This window comes from Petaurus breviceps, unplaced genomic scaffold, assembly GCF_028583685.1.
Source record: "Petaurus breviceps papuanus isolate PSGF00001 unplaced genomic scaffold, PetGlider_PUasm1.0 90683, whole genome shotgun sequence".
NCBI classification, from domain to species: domain Eukaryota; kingdom Metazoa; phylum Chordata; class Mammalia; order Diprotodontia; family Petauridae; genus Petaurus; species Petaurus breviceps.
The window spans coordinates 7660901-7683176 of NW_027187308.1; the positions used below are offsets into that span (position 1 = coordinate 7660901).

The following is a 22276-nucleotide window of genomic DNA, read 5'->3' on the forward strand; positions in this document are numbered from 1 at the left end:
CTAATTTCACAACAGAACAAATTTCAGTTCCCTCTCTCTGCAATATTCCTTCTATGTTGAAAAGGAATATTTATTCTAGAGTGCATTTTACACTAAGCAAAATGAGAAGTGTCCTGGAAAATGAAGAGATTCCAAGATGTACAGGACTTCTGATAATATCTATCTGGAACGGAATGGTCAAATTTATGCATATTTCTATTAATTACTATCAGGCATTGGAATAAAAAGCAATTTGTGAAAAATGTAGAAAACTAAGCTTTTATTTCATTTAGTATACTAGGGATCTAGTGGTATAATAATTGTAAAGTACTGAGCAAAGTGCCTGGCATGCAGTAAGTGCTATATAAATGGTAGTTATTATTACTATTACCATTTCAAATATTCCTGTGGGTGCTTATTATCTACTTTCCATATTTTTTTAATCAGTTTTTTCCTCTGTAAACAATTAAACATCCTAAGGAGAAAGTTTGCATCATTGAAATTTTTTTTTCTCATATCTGTCTTCTGCCCTTTACAAATTCTAGGTTTAAATGAAATATATTATGAGCCAAGTATTTAATAGAAGATGATTACCACATGGAGATGAGACTGTAAAAGAAGATTTGGTAAATTTATATTGGTAACCCTCAGAATATTTAAGGAAGTCTTCACACTGAGTTCTAGACTTGTTTTAGGAAAACATGGCATAAAATACTAATTATGCCTTAGATCCTTTAAAAACTTTCTTATTTGTAAATTTGCTCATTTATCCACTCACTTGAAAAATGGTTCACTAATCATTTCATCTGTAAGAATCATAACTTGTTCCCAGATCTGATGAGAAAGATAACCTCTTATAAGTATAATTTCTCTCTAGTCAGGAAAGGAGAAAGAGATCTCAAAATCCATGGTGGATTTGACCTTAATGTTAAAAAAAAAAAAAGGGAAGGGGTCAATCTAGAGGGATCCTATGGCTAAGGCATTAAATGGGCAGTTATAACTCATAAGCTCCTAAGGAGCCGGGACTCACTCTCTGAAGGGGAACCTATGTAGAATGAGCTTGATGTGCTGGAGTCTTTGAATAGAGCTGGGAGAGCCATATCCTTTGTGGTGCTAGGGATGTCGGCTTTGAAAATGGAACCTGCATGGTCTGGCCCATATATAGGCTCATACAGCACCTTTGTCCTTTCTTTGCTTGGGTTTGAATTCTGGTTTCGTTAGTCACTACCTGAGTGGTCTGGGGAAGTCCTTTAACCTCTCTGGGACTTCGTTTACTCATGTGTAAAAGCAAGGGATTGTACTAAAGGACTCTGAATGGTCTTTCCAGTTCTAAAGCTATGCTCCTATGTTGGAAGACTAGGTTCTGCTGTTTCTCACATGTGTGCATGCTGTACTTGCCAATAAATGCTTTCAGGCTTTGCCCTTGGATTGTGTCTCTGATCTCTGTCTAGGTGGACACTGTACCCAAATTAATCAAAATACGAATTAATCAGTATTTACACACACACACACACACACACACACAGAAAATATAATATACTACTGTGGTTTAGTGGAAAGAGTAATAAATGGAATGAGAAGGTGTGGATGTTAAATTGGCAATCTGTATAACCTTAGGCAATTTAATTAATCTCCCTGTGTCGTAGTTTGGGGTTTTCTTGTCAAAGATACTGGAACAGTTTATCATTTCCTTCTCCAGCTCATTTTACATATGAGGAAACTGACGCAAGCAGGGTTAAGTGACTTACTCTGGGTCACACAGCTAGAAGTGTCTAAGGCCAGATTTGAACTCAAGATGAGTCTTGACTTCAGGCCCAGCATTCTATCCACTGCAACACCTAGCTGCTCAGTTGAAATTGGGTTAGAAGAGCTTTAATGTCCTTTCCAGCTCTAAAAATGATGATTTTCTTTTGGTTTAAGCCAAATTTGACAATGAAACCCATGGCTACCCAATATTCTACTTAAAAGTGTTCCATAATTCTATGCCCAAAGGGCTATAAAACTACACATACCTTTTGACTCAGCAATACCACTGCAAGGTCTATACCCCAAAGACATAAGAAAAAAGGGGGGGGAGGGAGAAAGGATCTATTTGTACAAAAATATTTACAGTAGCTTTTTCTGTGGAGGAATTGGAATTGGATATTAATTGGAAATCAAGAAGATGTCCATCAATTGGAAAACAGTACAACAAGCAGTGGTATATTTGTGATGGAATATTATTTTGCCACAAGAAATGACAAGCAGGATGACCTCAGAAAAGCTTGGAAAGACATGATCTTGGAAAGAAAGAACATACAAAGTGAAGTGAGCAGAACCAGGAGAACACTGTACATGGTAACAGCAATATTATATGATGAAGCACCTAGTTGCTCTATATAACTTTATAAAATACTTTCCATACATTAATAATAATTACAATATTTATATAACACTACGTTCCAGGTACTGTTACATGCTTTACAATTATTATCTCATTTGATCCTCATAACAACCCTGGGAGTTAGGTACTATGATTATCCTCATTTTTATAGCTGAGGAAAATGAGGCAAACAGAAATTTAAGTAACTTGTCTAGGGTCACAAAGCTAGTAAATGTCTAAACTGGATTTCAACTCAGGTCTTCCTGGTTCTGGAGGCCCAGAGCTCTACACACTATGCCAGCCACCAGAAGCCTCTACCCTTATCATCAAGAAACAACAAAGTTCACGGAGTCTTTCTGAATCTTTCAGATAACCCTCACTATACAGATGTCATTTCCTATACTGTTTGTATAAGTCTGCTTGTTATCTTTTCATTACTTCATTAAGTATGGCCTAAAGTCCTGTGTAAATGATTCTCATTAAGTAAATATAGGAAAGGAGGTTTATGATTTGGTAGCTGACATTTTCACAACAGCCCTTTTTGGGGTAGTTATAATATCCAGGATTCCCTCCTACCCACCACTCTCCCTCCCCTTCCCCAAACATTTAGTGACTTCCCCTCTTCCACAGTTATCTTCAGACCTGACCCCCACATGCTCTCAGTTAAGTTGCTTCCACCATGGATATCCTCTGTGTATACTTGTCCTTTATTTTTATATTTCCTTCTTGTCTTTATTTTTATGCTTCCTCATATGGGACATCAGGGACTGCGGTGCTAGAGTCCAAACATGGTGGTTCTGCTGTCCTTGAGAGACAGAACAGTCTGTTATAGGAATCTTGAGAGTTCTTCTCCCTTTTTGGCATTCATTCTCTTCCCAGTTTCATAACATAACTGTTCCTGGGATGTTCTGGATCTCCTGCCAAGTCTCTTTCCCCCACTGTTCATGTTATTTATTGACTATAAAAATGTTTTGCTTCTATAGAACAAAGGGTCACTCTAAAGGCAGGTAGGTGGTGCAGTGGATGGGGCCTATAGTCAGGAAGTTGTTGTTCCATTGTGTGTGACTCTTCATGACTCCATTTGTGGTTTTCTTGTCAGAGATACTGGAGTGGTTTGCCATCTCCTTCTAGAGCTCATTTTCCAGATGAGGAAACTGATGCAAACAGGGTTAAGTGACTTGCCCAGGGTCACACAATTAGTAAGTACCTGAGGCCAGATGAGTCTTCCTGACTCCTCCAAACCCAGCACTCTATCCACTGCACCATTTAGCTGCCCATAATGGATTCCTGAAGTTTGAAGTATAAAAAATGAGATTAACGTTATTATTTGTGATGGTCATATTTACACCTAGGAACAATCCATTAACCTGTTAATCAATAATAGATAGTAATTAGTTAATTGTTGTGGGTAAGTACACACACACAGAAACACACCCCCTTATCCACTATCTGAGTTCAGGACCTCATCATTTTTAGTCCAGACTAATGACTTATGAACTTTTGTCTATTCGCCCCTGGTCTCTCTACTCTGAGATTGCCAACATTTATGTAGTTCTTTGAGATTTACATACATAAAGTATGTAAAAAAAAGTTTTCCATGCATTATCTCATTTGAACCTCACAACAACCTATGAGGAAGGTACCAGAGTTATTCTTACGTGCCACTTTTTTTTTTAAATGCTTTTTGGAGGTGGGAGGGCAGGACAATTGGGGTTAAGTGACTTGCCCAAGGTCACATGGCTAGTAAGTATTAAGTGTCTGAGGTCGGATTTGAACTCAGGTCCTCCTGACTTCAGGGTTGGTGCTCTATTCACTGTGCCACCTAGCCGTCCCTTAAACACCACTTTTATAGGTGAGGAAACAGGCTTAGAGAATTTAGAGATTTGCTTTTGGTCACACACGGTACCAGGCAGAGGTGGGATCTGAACCCTTGTCATCTCCTAACACCAAATCAAGCAATCTTTCCCCTACACTATACTGCCTTATTAAAACCACAGCTGTCAAAATAATCTTTCTTACACATAGGTCTGGCCATGACACAGAGCTGGTTAAAAAAACCCTCAATGACTTCCTACTGTGTATAGCACAAAATATGAGAGCTCTTTGGCTTGGCTTTTAAGGCCTTCCATGATCTAGCCCCAACTCAGCCTTGTTTTGCATTGCTTTCTTTGAGATCCTTTTTGGGTCAAATGAAGCTGCTATCTGCTCCTCTGTTAAATTCTGTAGCATAGCCAGGACCCTCTTTCCTGGAAAACACACTCCCCTTCCTCAGCTAGGCCTGTTGTAATCTACCTTTCTTTGAGTTCGAGGGCTCAGATATTTCCTAAGTGAACTCTTCCCTCATTCATCATTCAGCTGAAAGTGACCTTCCCTTCTCAGATATTCTTAAGAGTACTTTCCTTTGCTCCCATTATATTTTACCTTTTATTTCTGGGCATGGCATTTTCAGAGTCTAGCAAAGGTGGCAAATGGTTGTTGTTCAGTTGTGTCTGACTCCTCATGACTCCATGGCCCATATCATGCTAATACTGATCATGGACTTTTCTTGGTAAAGATAACTAGGGTGGTTTGCCACCTCCTTTTCTGTACTGGCAGATCATAAGTGTTTAATAAAAATCTTCTGAATGAAGGAAGTAATGATGTCTTCAAAAGAAAATGATTTCCTATTTTTGTGTAGTTCTTCTGAAATATTATTACAATTGGTGTGAGCCTCTGTGTAGAGCCAGTCATATAGTACACAGCTCAAATAATACATTGATATGTCTTTGTACCCATTCTTTTCCAGATAGAGACACAGATTCAGATTCTCAAGTTCCCTATTTCAAGGACTGAGCTGTTACAACTATCAAAATGGGGTTGTCCAGCTAGATCTATAAAACAGGATACATTTTATAGGAGCTGAGAAACAGCTATTTCCCCATTCCAGTCTTAAAAGGGAGGACAAGCCATAAGACTCAGGGGTGTATATTAAGACTGTGAAGAAAGTTTATTTACTTAAAGAAATGTGACATGTAGCTAGTTAAGTCTTCAGTTTATGAAAGATAATGGCCTGGTGTGTGAAAATAAGAGGGTAAGAAGGATGTATACATAGTAATTTCAGCAGGTTTCCATTTGTGATTAATGAAAAAAAGGAAACAGCAATAAACAGAGAGTGAAAAAAATGAAGGGGGAGGAGAAACCCGAACTCTGAATTGAAGGTGAAAAGAATTGCATGAAAGCTTTGGGGAAGGGGCTACAGAGAAATAACTTCCATTCCCTCCCATCATTTCTTTAGTAAAACAAAAGACACTATTAAATAAAGACAACACTAGTCTGCAGAGGAAGAAATGAAAACATGGAAAATTCAGTTAAATATAACAATCTGTGAGGATTGAATTTCTCTAAATAGAATGGAGAAGATTCCCTATAGTACCTGGTAAAGATATTACGGACTCTAGGGAGAATCTCTTGCTTTTAGGGAATGCTTAGAAACAGGTATTAGACAAAGACATAGACTTTACTTTCCCCTAGACTGTTCCATGTTGGGAATTTAACTAGATATATTATTTTTAACATAATTAAACATTTACTGAACTCCATTTATATGGTTATTACTCATACTGCAGGATTCTATGCATTTCCCTAGCGGCGGCTACCATGCTCTGCCTTTAAAAAATGTTTCAATGTTCATAAAAAGACTAATGTTATTATAAAAATGATTTATTTCTTGTCTTAGTCTACTTTCATATTCTTTATTTTTTCTAAAAAGGAGAAGAAATAGTAATAAAACACCAACTCTAAAGAGTTATGTAAAGGATATATATATGCATATATATAAAATATTAAAATGGAAGAATTATACTTAAAGGTTCTTTTCCTATGTATAAAGAAATAAAAGTGACCCTTCAAGTGATAAACACATGCCTACCATCTGTAAAGAGTAGCTTGAACGAGATAATTTACGTTAAATACTTTTCCAACCTTAAGGTGCTATATAAATTTTAGCTCTTGTTCTTACTGTTCAACCAAGTGAAGAAATGGTGAAAATGAATCAAATTTAAATTTTGGCATGAAACATTTGACTGCTAATGGTAGCTACAGAGTTCTGTTTGTCCTGAGCTCTCTGGGATGTAGCTTTTGTTTTGTGCAGTTGTATCTGACTTCACATGACTCCATGAACATTTTTTTCCATGTGGTTTTCTTGGCTGAGATACTTGAGTAGTTTGCCATTTCCTTCTTCAGTGTGTACCCACTTTACAGATGAAGAACTAAGGCAAATAGGGATTAAGTGACTTGCCCAGGGTCACACAGTTGGGACATGTCTGAGGTTGTATTTGAACTCAGATCTTTCCTACTCCAAGCCTGGTGCCCCAGTTTCTATCTAAAGCATCTCCAACTGGGAGATTGGAAACTATAGATCCCCAAATCTTCTTCAGCAGACATCTAAATTAGTTGTGGCTGTAAGGGGGAAGGGATGGAGTTCAGCAGAATCCAAAAATCTGCTGCTGTATTATAGACCTTGTCTGATATCATGTTTTGTTAAAAATGAGATGCATATTGCTACTTTGAATTTCTGAAGGGATTTTTCATCATAAAAACAAAAGTGGGTGAGAACCTATTAATTCATCAATATTCTGAATACTTCCTGAGATTCAGAAAAATGGTATGCATTATTTCTTCTACACTCGAAAAAGAGGAAATCTCCTACTGAGATAACAAACCCCAACCAAATAGTTCATCTGAATGTAATCATTTCATAAACAAAATTTTCAATGGCAAACATTAACACAATTCTTTTTGTTGTTGTTCAGTTGTGTCTAACTCTTTGTGATTCCATTTGGGGGTCTCTTGGCAAAGATACTCGAATAGTTTGCCATTTCCTTTTTTAGCTCATTTTATGGATAAGGAAACTGAGGCAAACAGGGTTAAGTGACTTGCCCAAGGTCATACAACTAAAAGTTGAACTCAGGAGGAAGAGTCTCCCTCATTCAACTACAGTTCTCTATCCATTGCACCATCAACTTGCTGGACACAGCTCTTTCTATTTTGCCAAATATTTTTTAAAAATCCCTGAAAATAAAGTATCCTCTGCTATATATATTTTCTCGTATAGGACCTGTGTTGAAGAGTTATCTTTATTGGCTTTATTGATTTTTTTTAAAGCCTATGCATTTTGTTTGGACACAGATACTTGTAGACACTTGCCACTGCCTAAGGGTATTCACTGATAGTGTAGTTCACTTTCTACTTTTGTAGTTTATCAACTCTATAGCAAGGCAAGATGTATCCTTTAACTAATGGCACCAACACTGTCCACTCTATTTGACCTGGCTTATGCTGTTATTGGCTTACTGTATCCCAACTTCTACCTTCCCTATAATCTTTATTTTAATTTATATGCAGCAAAAGATAAGACCAAATATGCACAGACCTTACTTTATTCCTGTAAATTTCATTGAAGTTGTAGCAGCAAGCACCCTAGCATACTGAGGGTGGCTGCCAGCACAGATCCTTAGATCTGCTTTTCTAAAGGAAAGCAACTCAAAATGGGTTAACAATCTTCCTTTAATCAAACATATGTCATTTACCTGGTTCAGGGGAAAAAGGTCAGCACCCCGAACTTCAGAGAATACAAACAAGTTACAAGCAGACAACAAATACAGAGAAACATCAGCAGATAGGCTTCCAACTGTCTGACCATTACATCCATACCTAGTCAGTTACCAGAGAGGGAAGCACCAACATCTGGGTTTTCAAAGCCAGGGGGCTCAATGGCTGCCCAGAATTTCGTCTGGACAAATCACACAATTCTTCTCAAAGTGAGCCCCAAAGCAAAATCTCACATCAGGGTATATATAGCCTTCCCCTGGGTCAGAGAATGTCACAACCCTCTTGACCCACTGCCCAATCACAAAGCACCAAGGCGTGGGCATTCCTGAAAAACAAGCCTCCCGCCACAGGCTCTAGGTGACCACATTCAGACTATTCGGGGGCAGAGTATATTTTCAAATCAAGGAAGGTTCTCAGAGTCACAAGCCTATCAAAGGGCCTAGGGGCAGGGAAGATTTTAAATTCCCATTCCCATAACAGAAGTCAGGATGGCCCCTTCACTCATAGTAAGAGTCTAGAAGAATCACCTACATTATCAATGAGAAGACACTAGTAATGGAAAAAACAATCTGAGCTATAGTGATAGATGAACAGACCCTTGGAACTTGGCAGTTTTCTCAATTTATTCATAGTCCAGTAGTATCATATGAGACTGAGTCAACAAGGTGGCAGATTAGATTCAGGGTGCAGCCTGAGTATACTTCAGCGTTTACTTCATAAAAAGGGGCAGTCAACAATGACTTAGGAGAGAGACCTTGCCAGTCTGCTTACTCCCTCTACCTGTATGTACTCTTTGATATCCAGTGACACTGGTCTCCTTGCTATTACTTGGACAAGATACTCTATTCCCAACTCTGGACATTTTCATTGGCTGTCCCTGGTCTCATCCCTGAAACACTCCCTCCTCCTTTCTACCTCCTGGCTTCCTTCAAGTCCCAGTTAAAACCCCACTTCCTTAACTAAACCGTATCATTGATATTTTACTTTTTTCTCCCCAATTACATGTAAAAACAATTTTTAACATGTGTTTTTAAAAACTGAGGTCCATACTCTCTCCCTCCCTTCTTTCCTTCCTCCTCCCTGAGACAACTGAAACAATTTGATCTAGGTTACACATGTGCTGTCATACAAAGTATATTTCCATATCTGCCACGACAAAACCCCTTTCGTGATAGTCACCTTAATTTGAGTGCCTTAGTCTATTCAATTTGTCCTTGTACATCACTTATTTGTAGGTAGTTCTCTGCATGTTGTCTCCTTCACTTGGTTGGGGGCTCCTTGAGAGCAGGGACTTTTTTTTGGCCTTTCTTTGTATCCCTAGCACTTAGTATAATGCCTAGTGCACAGCAGGTGATTAATAGTTGCTTACTGACTGACTGAAGAATATACCTAGAGATATAGCAGGCTATTCCTTTTCAGGATTATGTATTTCAGGCACCTGGCTAAAAAGACTGTTTTCTGAGTGAAATCTAGGTAACAGAGAATATTTCTGTGTGATTTGTATGGGGGTAGAGGGGTAGTATCCTCACTGATGAAATCTTGGATGTGAAGTATTCAAGTTTAATTTGAAAGGATAAAGGGAGAAGCCAAGAACTCATGAAAGGCGAGCTCTCACTAAAGCACTGAGGTTGGACAACAATATCCCAACTCATTCTTGCTAGGGCAACGCTACAAAACATTATTACTGTGTTTCAATATTTGGGGAACTCCCACAACATGCCATGTGTCATTTATGAGCATTTACATTCTAAGTTAGCATCATACATATGTCACATAGGTAGAACAAAAATGACACAAAAAGGGGGGTAGCGGCTGGACCTGTAATTACAGGTATTGGGAATCCTTGGGTGAAGAAACTCTCTCTGCCAAGGCAGGCTGGCATCTTCTCATAAACTTGGAGTCTTAAGAGATTTGCCCTACATGACCTGCTCCAAGTCCCAGAGCTAGTCCTTATGAGAGGCAGAATTTGAACACAACTCATCATATCCATAAGGCCAGCTCTCTATCCATTATTCCACAATGATTCAACACACATTTATTCTTTCTGAAGGCAAATGTTCAGATTTGTTAAAAATTTTAAGTCTTATAGCAATTGAAAGTTAGCAAAACTACTTTATTTTCAACCACTCCATGAATTAAGTACATAATTTTGGTATTTAAAGGCATACTTTATCACAACTTCACTCACTTCTCCCTATAATTTTCTTTCTTTCTTTTGCTTTTTGGAGGGCAATTGGGGTTAAGTGACCTGCCCAAGGTCACACGGCTAATTTTTTGTGTTAAGTGTCTGAGGCCACATTTGAACTCAGGTCCTCTTGCCTCCAGGGCCGGTGTTCTATTCACTGTGCCACCTAGCTGCCCTGCCCTATAATTTTCCCTCAGTATCAGAGAATACTTAATAAAGAGAAGCAATATTTCTAATATCTATATGCCTAAGACAAGGCCAACCACTAACCACTATCATCTTTTTTCTCTAATCCTAGATACATGTAAAAAGTAGATGAAAGGGAATGGTAATTGTCAAACAAAGATTTCTAAGCTATGGACTCAACTTAGATCATTTAACTAATCTTTCTGGGCCTAAGCTTCCTTATCTACAAAATTAGGTCCCTTCTAAATCTCACACTGTGTAATTCTATCATTTTGGAGGGCCGACAGAGTTAGACTCAGAATTATCCTAAATAATACTAATAATTTATCACTAAATCAGGGTGACTATGGCAGAACCCACTAGCTTGGGGGACTTTAGGCTTTGGGGGTTACCATGTTGCCAGTTCTATGTAATAACTCAGGGAATAAACTATTGATAGAGAGGGTGTTGCTGAAAAAAAAAAAGGCCCAAGAGTCTATTATAAAAACTGCTTTATGTATATAATCTGTTCATATACTATCATCTCACCTCTAACACCTGGCATTAGTAAGGCCAAGTGGTGGAGTACCCCATTTCCCTCCACTTTTCCTCCCTTCCAAAAGGCCCATAGAAATTATTGCTGTTGGCGGGAGAGGGGAGAACCACCTGTGTTATTTGCCCCAGGTGTACTCACTCATTCCCACTCTGGAGAGTCCTGGTCTACCCACGTAGGGTGAGGGTCGTGAAAGGAACAAGATAGCCTACTGAAGCTTAGGGGATGATCAGGAGGTCAGAGCTGCCTTACCTATACTACACCTTCCAGCTCAACTCCACACGAAAGACCAGAAGGGGAAAGACAGATGCCTCTAACTGTAGTCAGTGGCTAGGTGTGCAAAAACCAGAGAGCATGAATTATTACCAGCTTCTTGACTATGTCACTGACATCAGTGTCAAAGGCAAATGGGGGGGGACCCCCAAACTTAGTCTAACTCCCAATTTTCAAGTTATTGTTAGATTTGAAATTTCTCTCATTGCAGAGATTTTATTTTGGAAAAATGCCAAAAACACACTTTTACCATATTTAAGTAACTGGAACATGAAAAAAAAAACGCTGATATTTTTAAAAGCTATATAAACCATAACCAGATGCTTTCAAATAGCCCCTTCCGTGTACATAGCACCTTCCATTCAGTCTGGGATTCATTTTATTCACTCTTGGACTATAGCCACCTTAAGGAGAAAATGGTAATTATGTAGGAACCATGGCAATGCCACATAACACCTCTAGACGGGAAATAAACAGGAACAGTGTATCCGATTCTCCCTCTCAGTAGGTTTGCATAACCTTGGCCATTATAATGCCTAAGATTTTCGGAAAAAGCCAAATGGGAAGCTGGCATGAAGTCAACAAACGTGCAAACTGAAAATTACATCATGGCTAGGGTTCTTATAAAAAGCATGAAGGTCACAGGTGATCAAGTTTAGACCAGGATTGAGGCTGCATAGCTCACCTGAAAGATCACACCTCTTTGGAGCTCTGGTCCAATTAATATTGGGAAAGGGCATTGGCTTGGGCGCTCGGGGGGAAATGTGGGAGAAATAATTCATGAAATGACGCCCAAGTTGCTTGTAAACACAGTCCTGTGGAAATGCTAAATGAAGGAATAAAAAGTTAGTGTGACACTTTTTCCGCCACTACCACTAGTTCCTGTAAGGCCTTGGATCGCTGTCAGAGTCTTTCATTTATTCATTTTACTAGGACCACCCTGCCTTAACTTGAGAGGGCTAAGGGAGTGGAGCCCTGCTGTACGACTGCAATTGGAAAGTTTCAAAGTGGCTGTTTTTGAGCGTCCGGTTTGGCACAAAATGCTTTTCTGAATTAGAAAGGCAAGTTGTCTTTCATTTTATGATGTCAAGGTATTTGGGACTAAAATAAAGAGCACTAAACACTTAAAACATACTATCATGTACATAAAAGGACATTTAGCTTTAGAAAAAAACAAAAAGAAAACATCACATCAGGCATCAGAAGACAGAAAAAAAAAAGGAGGATGCACAGTAAAGTTTAAAGGGAGTTGGATTTGAAGTCAGAAAACACAAGTTTGAATTCTGACTCTAGTACTTACTATCTGAGTGACCCTGAAAAGGTCACTTCATATCTCTGGGCTTCCTTCACTCCCTCATCCAGAATTGAAGGAGTTGAAGAAGTTGACCATTTGTATTGTCAGGAATAAATTCACTAAAAGTAAACTGAGGTAGAGATTTCAAGCATAATCAGTTTATTATCAGTGACACATATAACTTAACAAAGTGGGTCAGTGGCTTCAGAGAGGCCAGCAACCCCAATGAAAAGGGGGTGAGGAAACCCTCTTTATTAACATTCAGGAAAGGAGGGGATCTGGGTAATATCAAGTTGAAGGAATGTCATTGCCTCTACCTTGCTCTGACCAGTAGTTTCCAACTGCCCCCAAGAAGACCCCTGCTCCCCTATAAGTTTCTAACCACCCTTCTTCCCAGACACAGATAGTTTCAAGGACATTTCTTCACGTTGCTCCTATAGTTGCTCAACAGCTTCAACTCTGTCTTCCTGCAGTTCAGTTGTTCTGTGCATCCAGACTATGTGCCCTCTTGCTGTTTCCCAAAATTATACCCTATAAGGATCCCCTTCTCCCCAGTATCCCAGTCAGAATAAGGCAGGGTGTTATCCTGAATTTCAATTCCTTGACTCTGAATAAATGCCTCACTTTATTCACTGACCACTTAGTTGGTCTGAGTTTTTTCCAGGTCGACAGTAGTTTTGGAACCTTACAATTGGTTGGTTATACTAGGAAAAGTGGGTTGGCACTCCTTCTCTGACAATTAAAGAATGTTAATTGTTTCATGGTACTCATCTGCCTCTTCTAATCTTGACCAGGAGATCAGAATCACCAAGTAGGTTGATCCCTTGAGAAAGATCAAACTTCTAACTGCACAAGGACAGTAAAGGACAGATGGATTGGCTTTTGCAGGGACGGCACCAGGTTAAGTTCACTGGGGTTTAGACAACAAGCAGATGTTAACCAGGGTTAACTACATGAATGATAACAACATTCCCTTTCAAACACAATTTTTTTTCTTTTTTGGAGGGGAAAAGGCAGGGCAATTGGGGTTAAGTGATTTGCCCAAGGTCACACAGCTAGCAAGTGTTAAGGGTCTGAGGTCACATTTGAACTCAGGTCCTCCTGACTCCAGGGGCCAATTACCCTATTCACTGTGCCACCTAATCGTCCCCTCAAAGACAATTTTAAACTAAGTCAGAGGGAAAACTGCATTCTGAACAAGGTGAGTTCAGGCAGATACTAACTCAACTATAAAAATTAATGCAGCATAAAATCAATTACATTGTAAAATCAATACAGCAGAAGTCAGAGATAATATTTATTTTTGTCTTTTCACAGTATTCTGGCTAATTTAGGTTATGGAATCTATACAGTCCCTCCTAGCTCTTTTTGGATCTTATCTGTTAATACTCTGATTCAAAAGCCAAATGGGAAACTAAGGGGGTAGGGGTGATGGTAATATGCTACAATTATTCCTTTCTTTTCTTCCTCACCTCCCCTAATTATCACTGAATTGCTAAAAAGGGGTATGGATAGAGCAAAAAGATTCGTGCAGTAAGATCAATTGATAAGGCTACTGAGAACTAATATGCCACCAGGAGAGCATTATGTAATAGTATCAGAATAGGACACTTTAGGAATGTCTCATAGCTGAAGCAGCTGACCTGTGGTATTCTGGCTCATTCAGGGTACACGAAATAGATCCTAAAACCTGGATCAAAGTACAGATACATGCAACCCAAAGAATTAGCGCTTCAATTTCTCATACTAAATAACAGCAACAACAAATCGTGAATACAGTTTTTAACTGATAAAAAGTGAGAACAGCTGGAGTATCTGCACCTATAATTCCAAAATACTGCACCCAAGTACATTATATAATTCATTCTGTATTTCTTTTGTCTTTTTTTTTGGGGGGGGAGTTGGGGGTTAAGTGACTTGCCCAAGGTCACATAGCTAGTGAGTGTCTGAGGTCATATTTGAACTCAGGTACTACTGACTCTAGGGTTGGTGCTCTATCCACTGTGTGACCTAGCTGCCCCCATTCTGTTTTTCGAAATGGTTTTTAATGTAATCATTTCTTACTTATTCAGGGGTAATGCCCTAATTTGTGGATTAACTAGTACTCTGTCATTGCACTTTTACTATTAATAATACCCTCATCAGGTAAGGTTATAGGAAGAGAGATGAAATAAAGTTCACAATAGACAATCTTACTGCTGATGAAATGTCTCAGTGAGGAGCAATTCGGTTCACTGGTCAGAGATTTGGCCTCAGTCAGGAGGAATAGTTGTGTGATCCTGGGCCAAAAACATTTAACCTCCCAAGTAATTCTCAAAGACTAATTTTGCATAACAGTTTCTGATAAGTCACTGAAGAGAGAGTTTTCTTCACCTGGAGTTCCTTACCTTATTGAAATCACAGGATCTAACTCCTTACCCTCCCCCTCCCCTCCCAAAAAAAGTCTGCCAAGGAAGCATATGCTTTTTAAGGTAGGTTGAGTATCTACTCTTCTCATTCCCTAATACCACAGATAATTGATAGTTGTCAAAAAGGCTGTCATGAGGAATCATTGCATTTTTTCTTAGGCTCCTGACTCTGCCCCTAAATGACAGGGTGACCTTAGGTAAATCTCTGAATCTTCTTTGTTCTCAGTTTCTTCATTTAAAATTAAAGGACTGAATAAAATGGTCTCTAAAGTCTCTCCCAACAAGATTCTCTGACTGTTCACTTCCTCAAAATAACTACAGTAGTAGGTGGACCCCTATCAAGGGTCTACCAGTGGGACCCACCTTTAGTAAGTGTTTGTCACTGCAAAATACATTAACTATCCTTTAAAATAATTTTGGGGGTCATGATTTTATTCTTTTTTTTGCCTTTTGGAGGGCAATTGGGGTTAAGTAACTTGCCCAAGGTTACACGGCTAGTTTTTTTTTTTTTGTGTGTGGGTGTTAAGTATCTGAGGCCAGAACTGAACTTGGGTCCTCCTGACTCCGAGGCCGGTGCTTTACTCACTGTGCCACCCAGCCACCCTGATTTTATTCTTTTTTTTTAAATGAAAAACATCTATTATTAACAAAACCAGCATTTCCATAACACAGTACAATAAAAAAAAGATGATTGCACTTGAAACTGCAAATCTACCATGTATGACTTGCTCTACATATATGTATATATGCATATATATATATAGTGCATATACATATTCTTGCTTCTTTATCATTTTAAAATATGAGCAGTCTTATGCCTTCTGAGTACCTGCCAAGTATTCTATGGTAACCATAGTTACTGGAAGTCTACAGGAGAAAAATATAGTATTGGGCTTCCTTAAACCATTTACATCTATGGTTGGAAAAGAGCTTCGAGAAATTGAGAATGACTCTGACGAGATGTATGAACCAGTAAGAGTATTACAGCTTGAGGATGTGCATTGTATTTTTGTTACATGTAATGACTCAAGATGACCTCAGTTATTTGAACAGCATGGAGGTCCAAGTAAAACTGTCTAGTTTAACTAGGGCATTACTATAAAACACATGGATCATGTGTTTTACTTACTGTAGCTCATAAAAATAAGAACACTGAAGAAATGATTGCAATCAGAGGCAGGGGGAAGGCGGGGATTAGGGTAGAATATTGTTGCTATTGCGTCATTTTTGACAGGTTGTTCCAGACATATTTCAGGCTTTACAAATGAAAAGAGAATGTGCTCACTGCTTAGAACAGAGGATCAGCAAATAATCTGCTTATGGATAATGGAGAGTCAGCTGTATTTTCACAAATATCCATTCATATGTCTGCAAGTATATCTTCCTAGCTAAGTTTTGGAATGGAACATTCTTTCACAACTACTTCAAAGCTCCTTCTGAGAGAAGAGAGACACTGATTATAATAGGCCAGCAAATGCAAAGAATCACCGGTTTAATCTGTGAGGTCATTGGATAATTCCCCACCCTTACCCCCTTTAACTTTACAAAGGAGAAAATTGAGATAATGACTTGATCAAAGTTTACTGTTGTTTAGTTTTCAGTCATATCCCAATTCTATGACTCTATTTGGGTTTTTCTTGGCAGTGCTACTGGAGTGGCTTGCCATTTCTGTCTCCAGCTCATTTTACAGAGGAGGAAACTGATGCAAAGAGGGTTAAGTGACTTGCCCAGGGTCACACAGTACCTAAGGCCAGATTTGAACTCAGGAAGATGGTACTCTATCCACTGTGCCATCTACCTGCCCTGGTCAGTGTGAATGCTTTAAGTAGCAGAGTCAGGATTAGAACTCAGATCTTCAGAGCCGAAATTCACTTTTTTCTAATCTACCGTTCAAGTTATAATTTAGTATAATATTTAAAAAACAACAGATTTCCACAATACTTTAGATAAAGTTGTTAAAGAAAAAAAAAGGTTTGTTTTCTTCGTAGTCCTATCATCTTCTTAGCAAAGCAAATAGAAATTTATGACTGGAAATTATAAAATCATTTGCCATATACCTACCATTCAAATTATTCACTAAAAAGGTTGTTTATCATGCATCTGAAGTAGCAGCAGGACTGAGGTTCCTTCTAGGAGGCTTTTAACCTTGGCTGAAATTTGCACATGCATCTGAAATGACCTTCTGGAGGGTGCCCTCAAAAGCCTCCTGCCAAAGAGGGTGGTATTGACAGATGTGAATTTCAGCTGACACATTCATGTACACACATAAACACACACACACAGCATGTACCTGTCATTACTTGTCTACTCTGGGCAGATGGCTAGCTGCTTCTGAGTCTCTTCGCACCAGAGTCTAATCTGTTCCTTTCTTCTCTAAAAACTGACAAGCTCAGGGGTCAGTGTTCTGAGAAGGTCCTCTGCCTTCAGAGTATGAAGAGTGCTGGACAGAGAGTGAGGGGGGTTCTATTTCGTGTTTGGTCCCAGGCAGGGACAGGGTCCTCACCTCCTCTCCTTTGCACTGCTACTGTTTCGGGTCTTGGTCTGCACAGTGCCCTTGTTTTGGCAGGTGGCAGAATAAAAACTGAGAAAGGATCAAAAAAAAGAAAAAAGAAAAGAGAAAAGGATCACAGTTGGTTGCAGGAAACCCTAGGATTCCTCTACCTGCAGAGACAACCTTACTGGGAGTTCTGAGAAAAAAAAAAAACAGTGGTCAGTTTCTTTAGTGAATGATTGAGAAACTGGACTCTGGAGTGATTAAGAAGAGAGAGCTGCCAGGAAATAATAGAAACCTTAAAGAGAAGGCATACAAACAGTAAGGTAAGCTTGTTTTATTCCACGTTTGTTGTCATCACTAAGAAGCAGGTGGTGGTATTCTATTTCCTTGTAATCCAGGAGATGGGAATTGAAAACACTGCTGTCCAGGAGGGAGAGTGGTGTGACTTATTTTTAGCAGTCTCAAAATAGATATGGCAATTCTCAGGTATGATAACTTATGATGGACCAGATTTAAAGGAATAAGAGACATCTGAAAAAAATAGTGGAAATGCTATGCCTAAATATGTGACTTCGATGTTAAATGAAATAATATTGTGCTAAATGAAAATCAGGCACAGGCATACCTTGTTTTATTGTGCTTCACTTTATTGCATTTTGCAGATAAAACGTTTTTAAACAAACGAGCAAGTCTATTGGTGCTATTTTTCCAATAGCATGTGCTCACATCATGTTTCTGTGTCTCATTTTGGCAATTCTCACAATATTTCAAACTTTTTCACCATGATTATATCTGTTATGGTGATTAGTGATCCTTGACGTTATTACTGTAATTGTTTTAGGGTGCCATGAACTGTGCACATATAAGATGGCAAACTTAATAAATGTTGTGTGTATTCTGACCTGCCATTCCCCCATCTCTCTCTCTCTCCTTGGATCTCCCTATTCTCTGAGACACAACAATATTGAAACCAGGCCAATTAATAACCCTACAGTGGCCTCTAAGGATTTAAGTGAAAGGAAGAGTTGATTAATACAGCAAACTTCACAGGAAACTTCATTGTTGTCTTATTTTAAGAAATTACCACAGCCATCCTTCAGCAACCACCTCCCTAATCAGTCAGCAGATACCAATATCAAGGCAAGACCCTCCATCAGTAAAAAGATTACAACTCACTGAAGGCTTAGATGATGGTTAGCATTTCTTAGCAATAAACTATTTTTAAATTAAGGTATGTTCATTTTTTTAGACATAATACTATTGCACACTTAATAAGACTACAGTATTGTGTAAACATAACTTTTACATGCACTGGGAAACAAATGAATTCATGTGACTTGCTTTATTGTGGTATTTGCTTTATTAGGGTGCTCTGGAACAAAACCCACAATATCTCTGAAGTATGCCTGTACTCAATTTAAGCCTTGCTTCAAGGACTCATGATCTCACTAAACCAGAGAGGGCTATTCACCCCCTCTCTCCCCAAACTTAGTGGAAATACTTTATAAATTGTGCCCCTGAAAAAAAGAAAAATTCATAGCTTGGAGGGTGAGCTCTCTGGTAATGAGCATCTTTAAAACCTGGCTAGGTTGGTTCGTGAACTCATGACACACAGTCTGTTATCAGTTTTCTACTCAAAGTCTCTTTATCTTGTTAAGATCTGTTAAAGCTTGTACTCTTGTGAAAAAACCCAGGGTCACTTCTAACTCACAATAAACCATCAGAGTAGGAGTTAAGACAAAAGAAAGGTTTAAATTATAGGTCATATAGTTATCTTCTTAAAGGTAGGAAAACATAAGTAAACTCTAGTTTAGGAAATAATGCTTTTTTTTTCTCATTTGAGACTATTAAAAAATAATTCAAAACCATGACCAAGGTTGATGAAATGGGCATAATGTATGGTATAGTGTATATATAAGCTATAGTAGGTGGGAAATGCACATAGTGGCTGTTATCCTAAATGGGGAACCATATTTTAACAATATTGTAGGTTATGGAAAGTTATAGAAAGTCAAAAATAAAACTCAACAATTCAATAATGGATTGGATTTTTTTTTTAGTTGTTCCATTTGATCTTCTCTCTCTACAACCTTTCTCAGTTATTACTTTAATTCAAGTGCTCATTACTTCTTGACTTAATTATTACAATTGGTTTCCTGGAGTCTCATCTCTTCCCTTAACAATCCACCCTCCACCTCACTGCCAAATGATGACCCTAAAGATGGATTTGACCATGTCACTCAATATTCTTCAGTGGACCTCTATTGCCTTGAAGATAAAATGCAAAATCCTTGGCCTGGCTTAAGCCCTCCACAATATGGCTCACACCTATTTTTCCAGTCTTATTCCATATTATTTTCTTTTATACACACTTTATTTCAGGCTAACAGGCCTCTCTATTTTTGCATAAGCTACAGGCTATGTCTGGAATGTATTCCCTACTCACCTCTCCCTCTTAGGAGCCCTATCTTTCTTCAAAGCATAGGCCAAGTTCTCCCTGTATGAGTTCTTTCCTTATCCTTCTGACGTGTTCCTGCTTTCCAACTCTTAAATTAATGAGCTAATATTACCTTGTACTTTGTATTTATTTGTCTATGTACATATCACGTTATTCCAGTAGAATGCAAACTCCTTGAGGGCAGGGACAAGTCAATTTTTTTTTTTTATACCTCAGCAATTAACACAGTACTTTGCAAATAGGAGGGGCTTATTAAGTTGTCTGTTGAATTATACTGAATTATTTGATGTTCAGACAAAAAGTCCCATCAACAAGGATTTATTAAATTCCTACTACATTGCCAGTTCTGAGGAGCAGTCATCAATGTAAATGTAAAGCACGTTTTAAAAAGAAAAAAATATAAAAAACATACTTAATCTGGGAGGTAGAACCTACTAAACGTTTCCTTAATCGTCTTTCATTACTGTCTCTCTGATCAAACTCTACAGCATGAAACCCAGAGACATGCAATATAGTAGTTGATGAAGGCTGGTTGATACCATTGATACCACTGAGTTGTAGTATGATATATTAAAAAGAAATCCCCTTTTGCATGGGTAAAGTCCCACAAATTCCTGTGGCATGTAGGTGCCATGTAGGTGCCATGTATACTCAAAGGGAGTACTCAATAAGCAATATTTAGGTGTTTCTTCAGTTCTGAAAACCTACTTGAGACACACACACACACACACACACACACACACTCACTCTCTGGCTACTTCTGGAAGTAATGGATTGCCCTTTAAGCAAATGTTGGATGGCCACTGTGGGGATAGTTGGACCAGCTGGACTCTAAAGTACCTTCCAAATTTGAGATCCTGTAATCGTTTTTTCCCACTGTTTCTGCTCATAATAAGTAACCGATATTAAAATGTCTTATTCTTTAATTTTAAGAACTAGAGTCCCATGTGACTCTCGTGCAAGTCTTATGATTATTTCTTGAAAATTCACAATTTTTTTAGATGTTCAAAGCTATTGCAAAACCACTGTGACAATCATAATTTTCATGGCCTTGTGCCATTTCCATATTTCCCTTGAAACAGGGATGTAGGACAATTAAGTCAGTTCTATTCTGAATAGAGTTTTCCAAGTGACTTTTGCCTTTTCCACAGTTTGGGCTTCAAAGAAAGCAAGCTAATGAAGAAAAAAAACTTTCAGATAAAAATACATAGGGAGAGGAAGAGGGAAGGAAGGTAAATGTTGGATACTAAGAGAATGTAAAATGTTTTCAACAATTTTGATTATGTTAAGTTCTATGTGAAATTGGCTTTCCTTTTTAAAATCACGTGCCTGAAATTTTACTTGGTAGTAAACACCTGGCTCTCCCCTGGAGGTTTAGAGCAGCAGTTCTCCAAATGTAGTCTGAGGACTCCTGAAGATTCCTGAGAGTCTCAGTATAAAAATACTAGTAAAACAATACTAAGTATTCCTAGTAAAGCAGTACTATTACTAGTATAGCAATATTAAATATTACTAGTATAATAATACTAGTTTAATAATAATACTAGGGCAGCCAGGTGGTGGGATGGATAGAATTTGAGGGCTCAAATCTGGCCTCAGACGCTTACTAGCTGTGTGACCCTGGACAAGTCACTTAACCCTGTTTGCCTTAGTTTCCTCATATGTAAAACAAGCTGGAGAAGGAAATGGCAAATTGCTCCAGTATCTTTGCCAAGAAAATCCCAAAGGGGTCATAAAGAGTTGGACCTGACTGAACAACAACAAATAATACAATATTTGTATATTAAAATACTAGTACCCTTTCTAACTATATCTGTGTGAAGTGAGATTTTCTTCATACAATTCAATGAAAACAACATAAGATTGAATGTGGAAGCAGATAATGAGAATTTAGCTGTCTTATATTAAGCCAGACATTAAAGAGAGTTACAAAAATATGTAAAAGTATAGTATTCTTTCTCATTAAATATTTTTGTTCAATATAAATATAAAATATTTTTAATTTTTATAAAATTAATTATATGTATTAACATATAATATTTATTATTGCTATTTTTAAAAGAATAAATATTCTTAAAATTTATTAGTTTTAATTTCTAATATAGCAAATACTGACATTTATAATTCACATAAACAAAAACTCTTTGGGGCCTTGAATTTTTAGAGTGTAAAGAGATCCTGAGATCAAAAAATTTGAGAACCATAGTGGTTCTGCAGAAGTTTGTCTATAAATTCTGATGAATCCTAATGCAAAGCATAGTTTTCTTATATTAGTGCCAATGACACATTACATACATGTATACATACACACAATATATGGATGTAATATATATTTTATATATATCTACATACATATACATATATATGTGTGTGCAAGTGTATACAGACCCCTCTCCCTCCATATAATAACTGAAAAAAACCCTCAAAAGAATTGCTTTTAATGTGCTTTGGTTTTCCAAGGAGGAAACAAATGACCACTTAGCACTTAATATTTTTCCCTTAGGTGTGACTCATTT

At 38.0% G+C, this 22276-nt stretch overlaps 3 protein-coding genes across 6 annotated transcripts in view; 1 reads left to right on the forward strand and 2 right to left on the reverse strand.

Annotated features, from left to right (window-relative positions):
- Positions 1-22276, reverse strand: part of TBC1D23 (TBC1 domain family member 23) — a 377925-nt gene that overhangs the window by 235722 nt on the left and 119927 nt on the right. The window lies entirely within an intron of this gene.
- CMSS1 (cms1 ribosomal small subunit homolog) overlaps positions 1-22276 on the reverse strand; it is a 442802-nt gene that overhangs the window by 48331 nt on the left and 372195 nt on the right. Inside the window, exon 1 of one of the 3 annotated variants that reach the window (XM_069065358.1) lies at positions 17099-17480. The exons of the other annotated variants lie outside the window; for them this stretch is intronic. Within the exon in view, the coding sequence (XP_068921459.1) occupies positions 17099-17105 (7 nt within the window). The 5' untranslated portion in view covers positions 17106-17480. Of the gene's footprint in view, positions 1-17098; positions 17481-22276 lie in introns of those variants that run through there. 3 annotated transcript variants of the gene reach the window in all.
- The window catches only part of LOC138144043 (filamin A-interacting protein 1-like), a 269301-nt gene continuing 264510 nt past the window's right edge, over positions 17486-22276 (forward strand). Inside the window, exon 1 of the mRNA XM_069065363.1 lies at positions 17486-17625. The gene's annotated coding sequence lies outside the window, so the exon portion shown is untranslated. The remainder of the gene's footprint in view (positions 17626-22276) is intronic.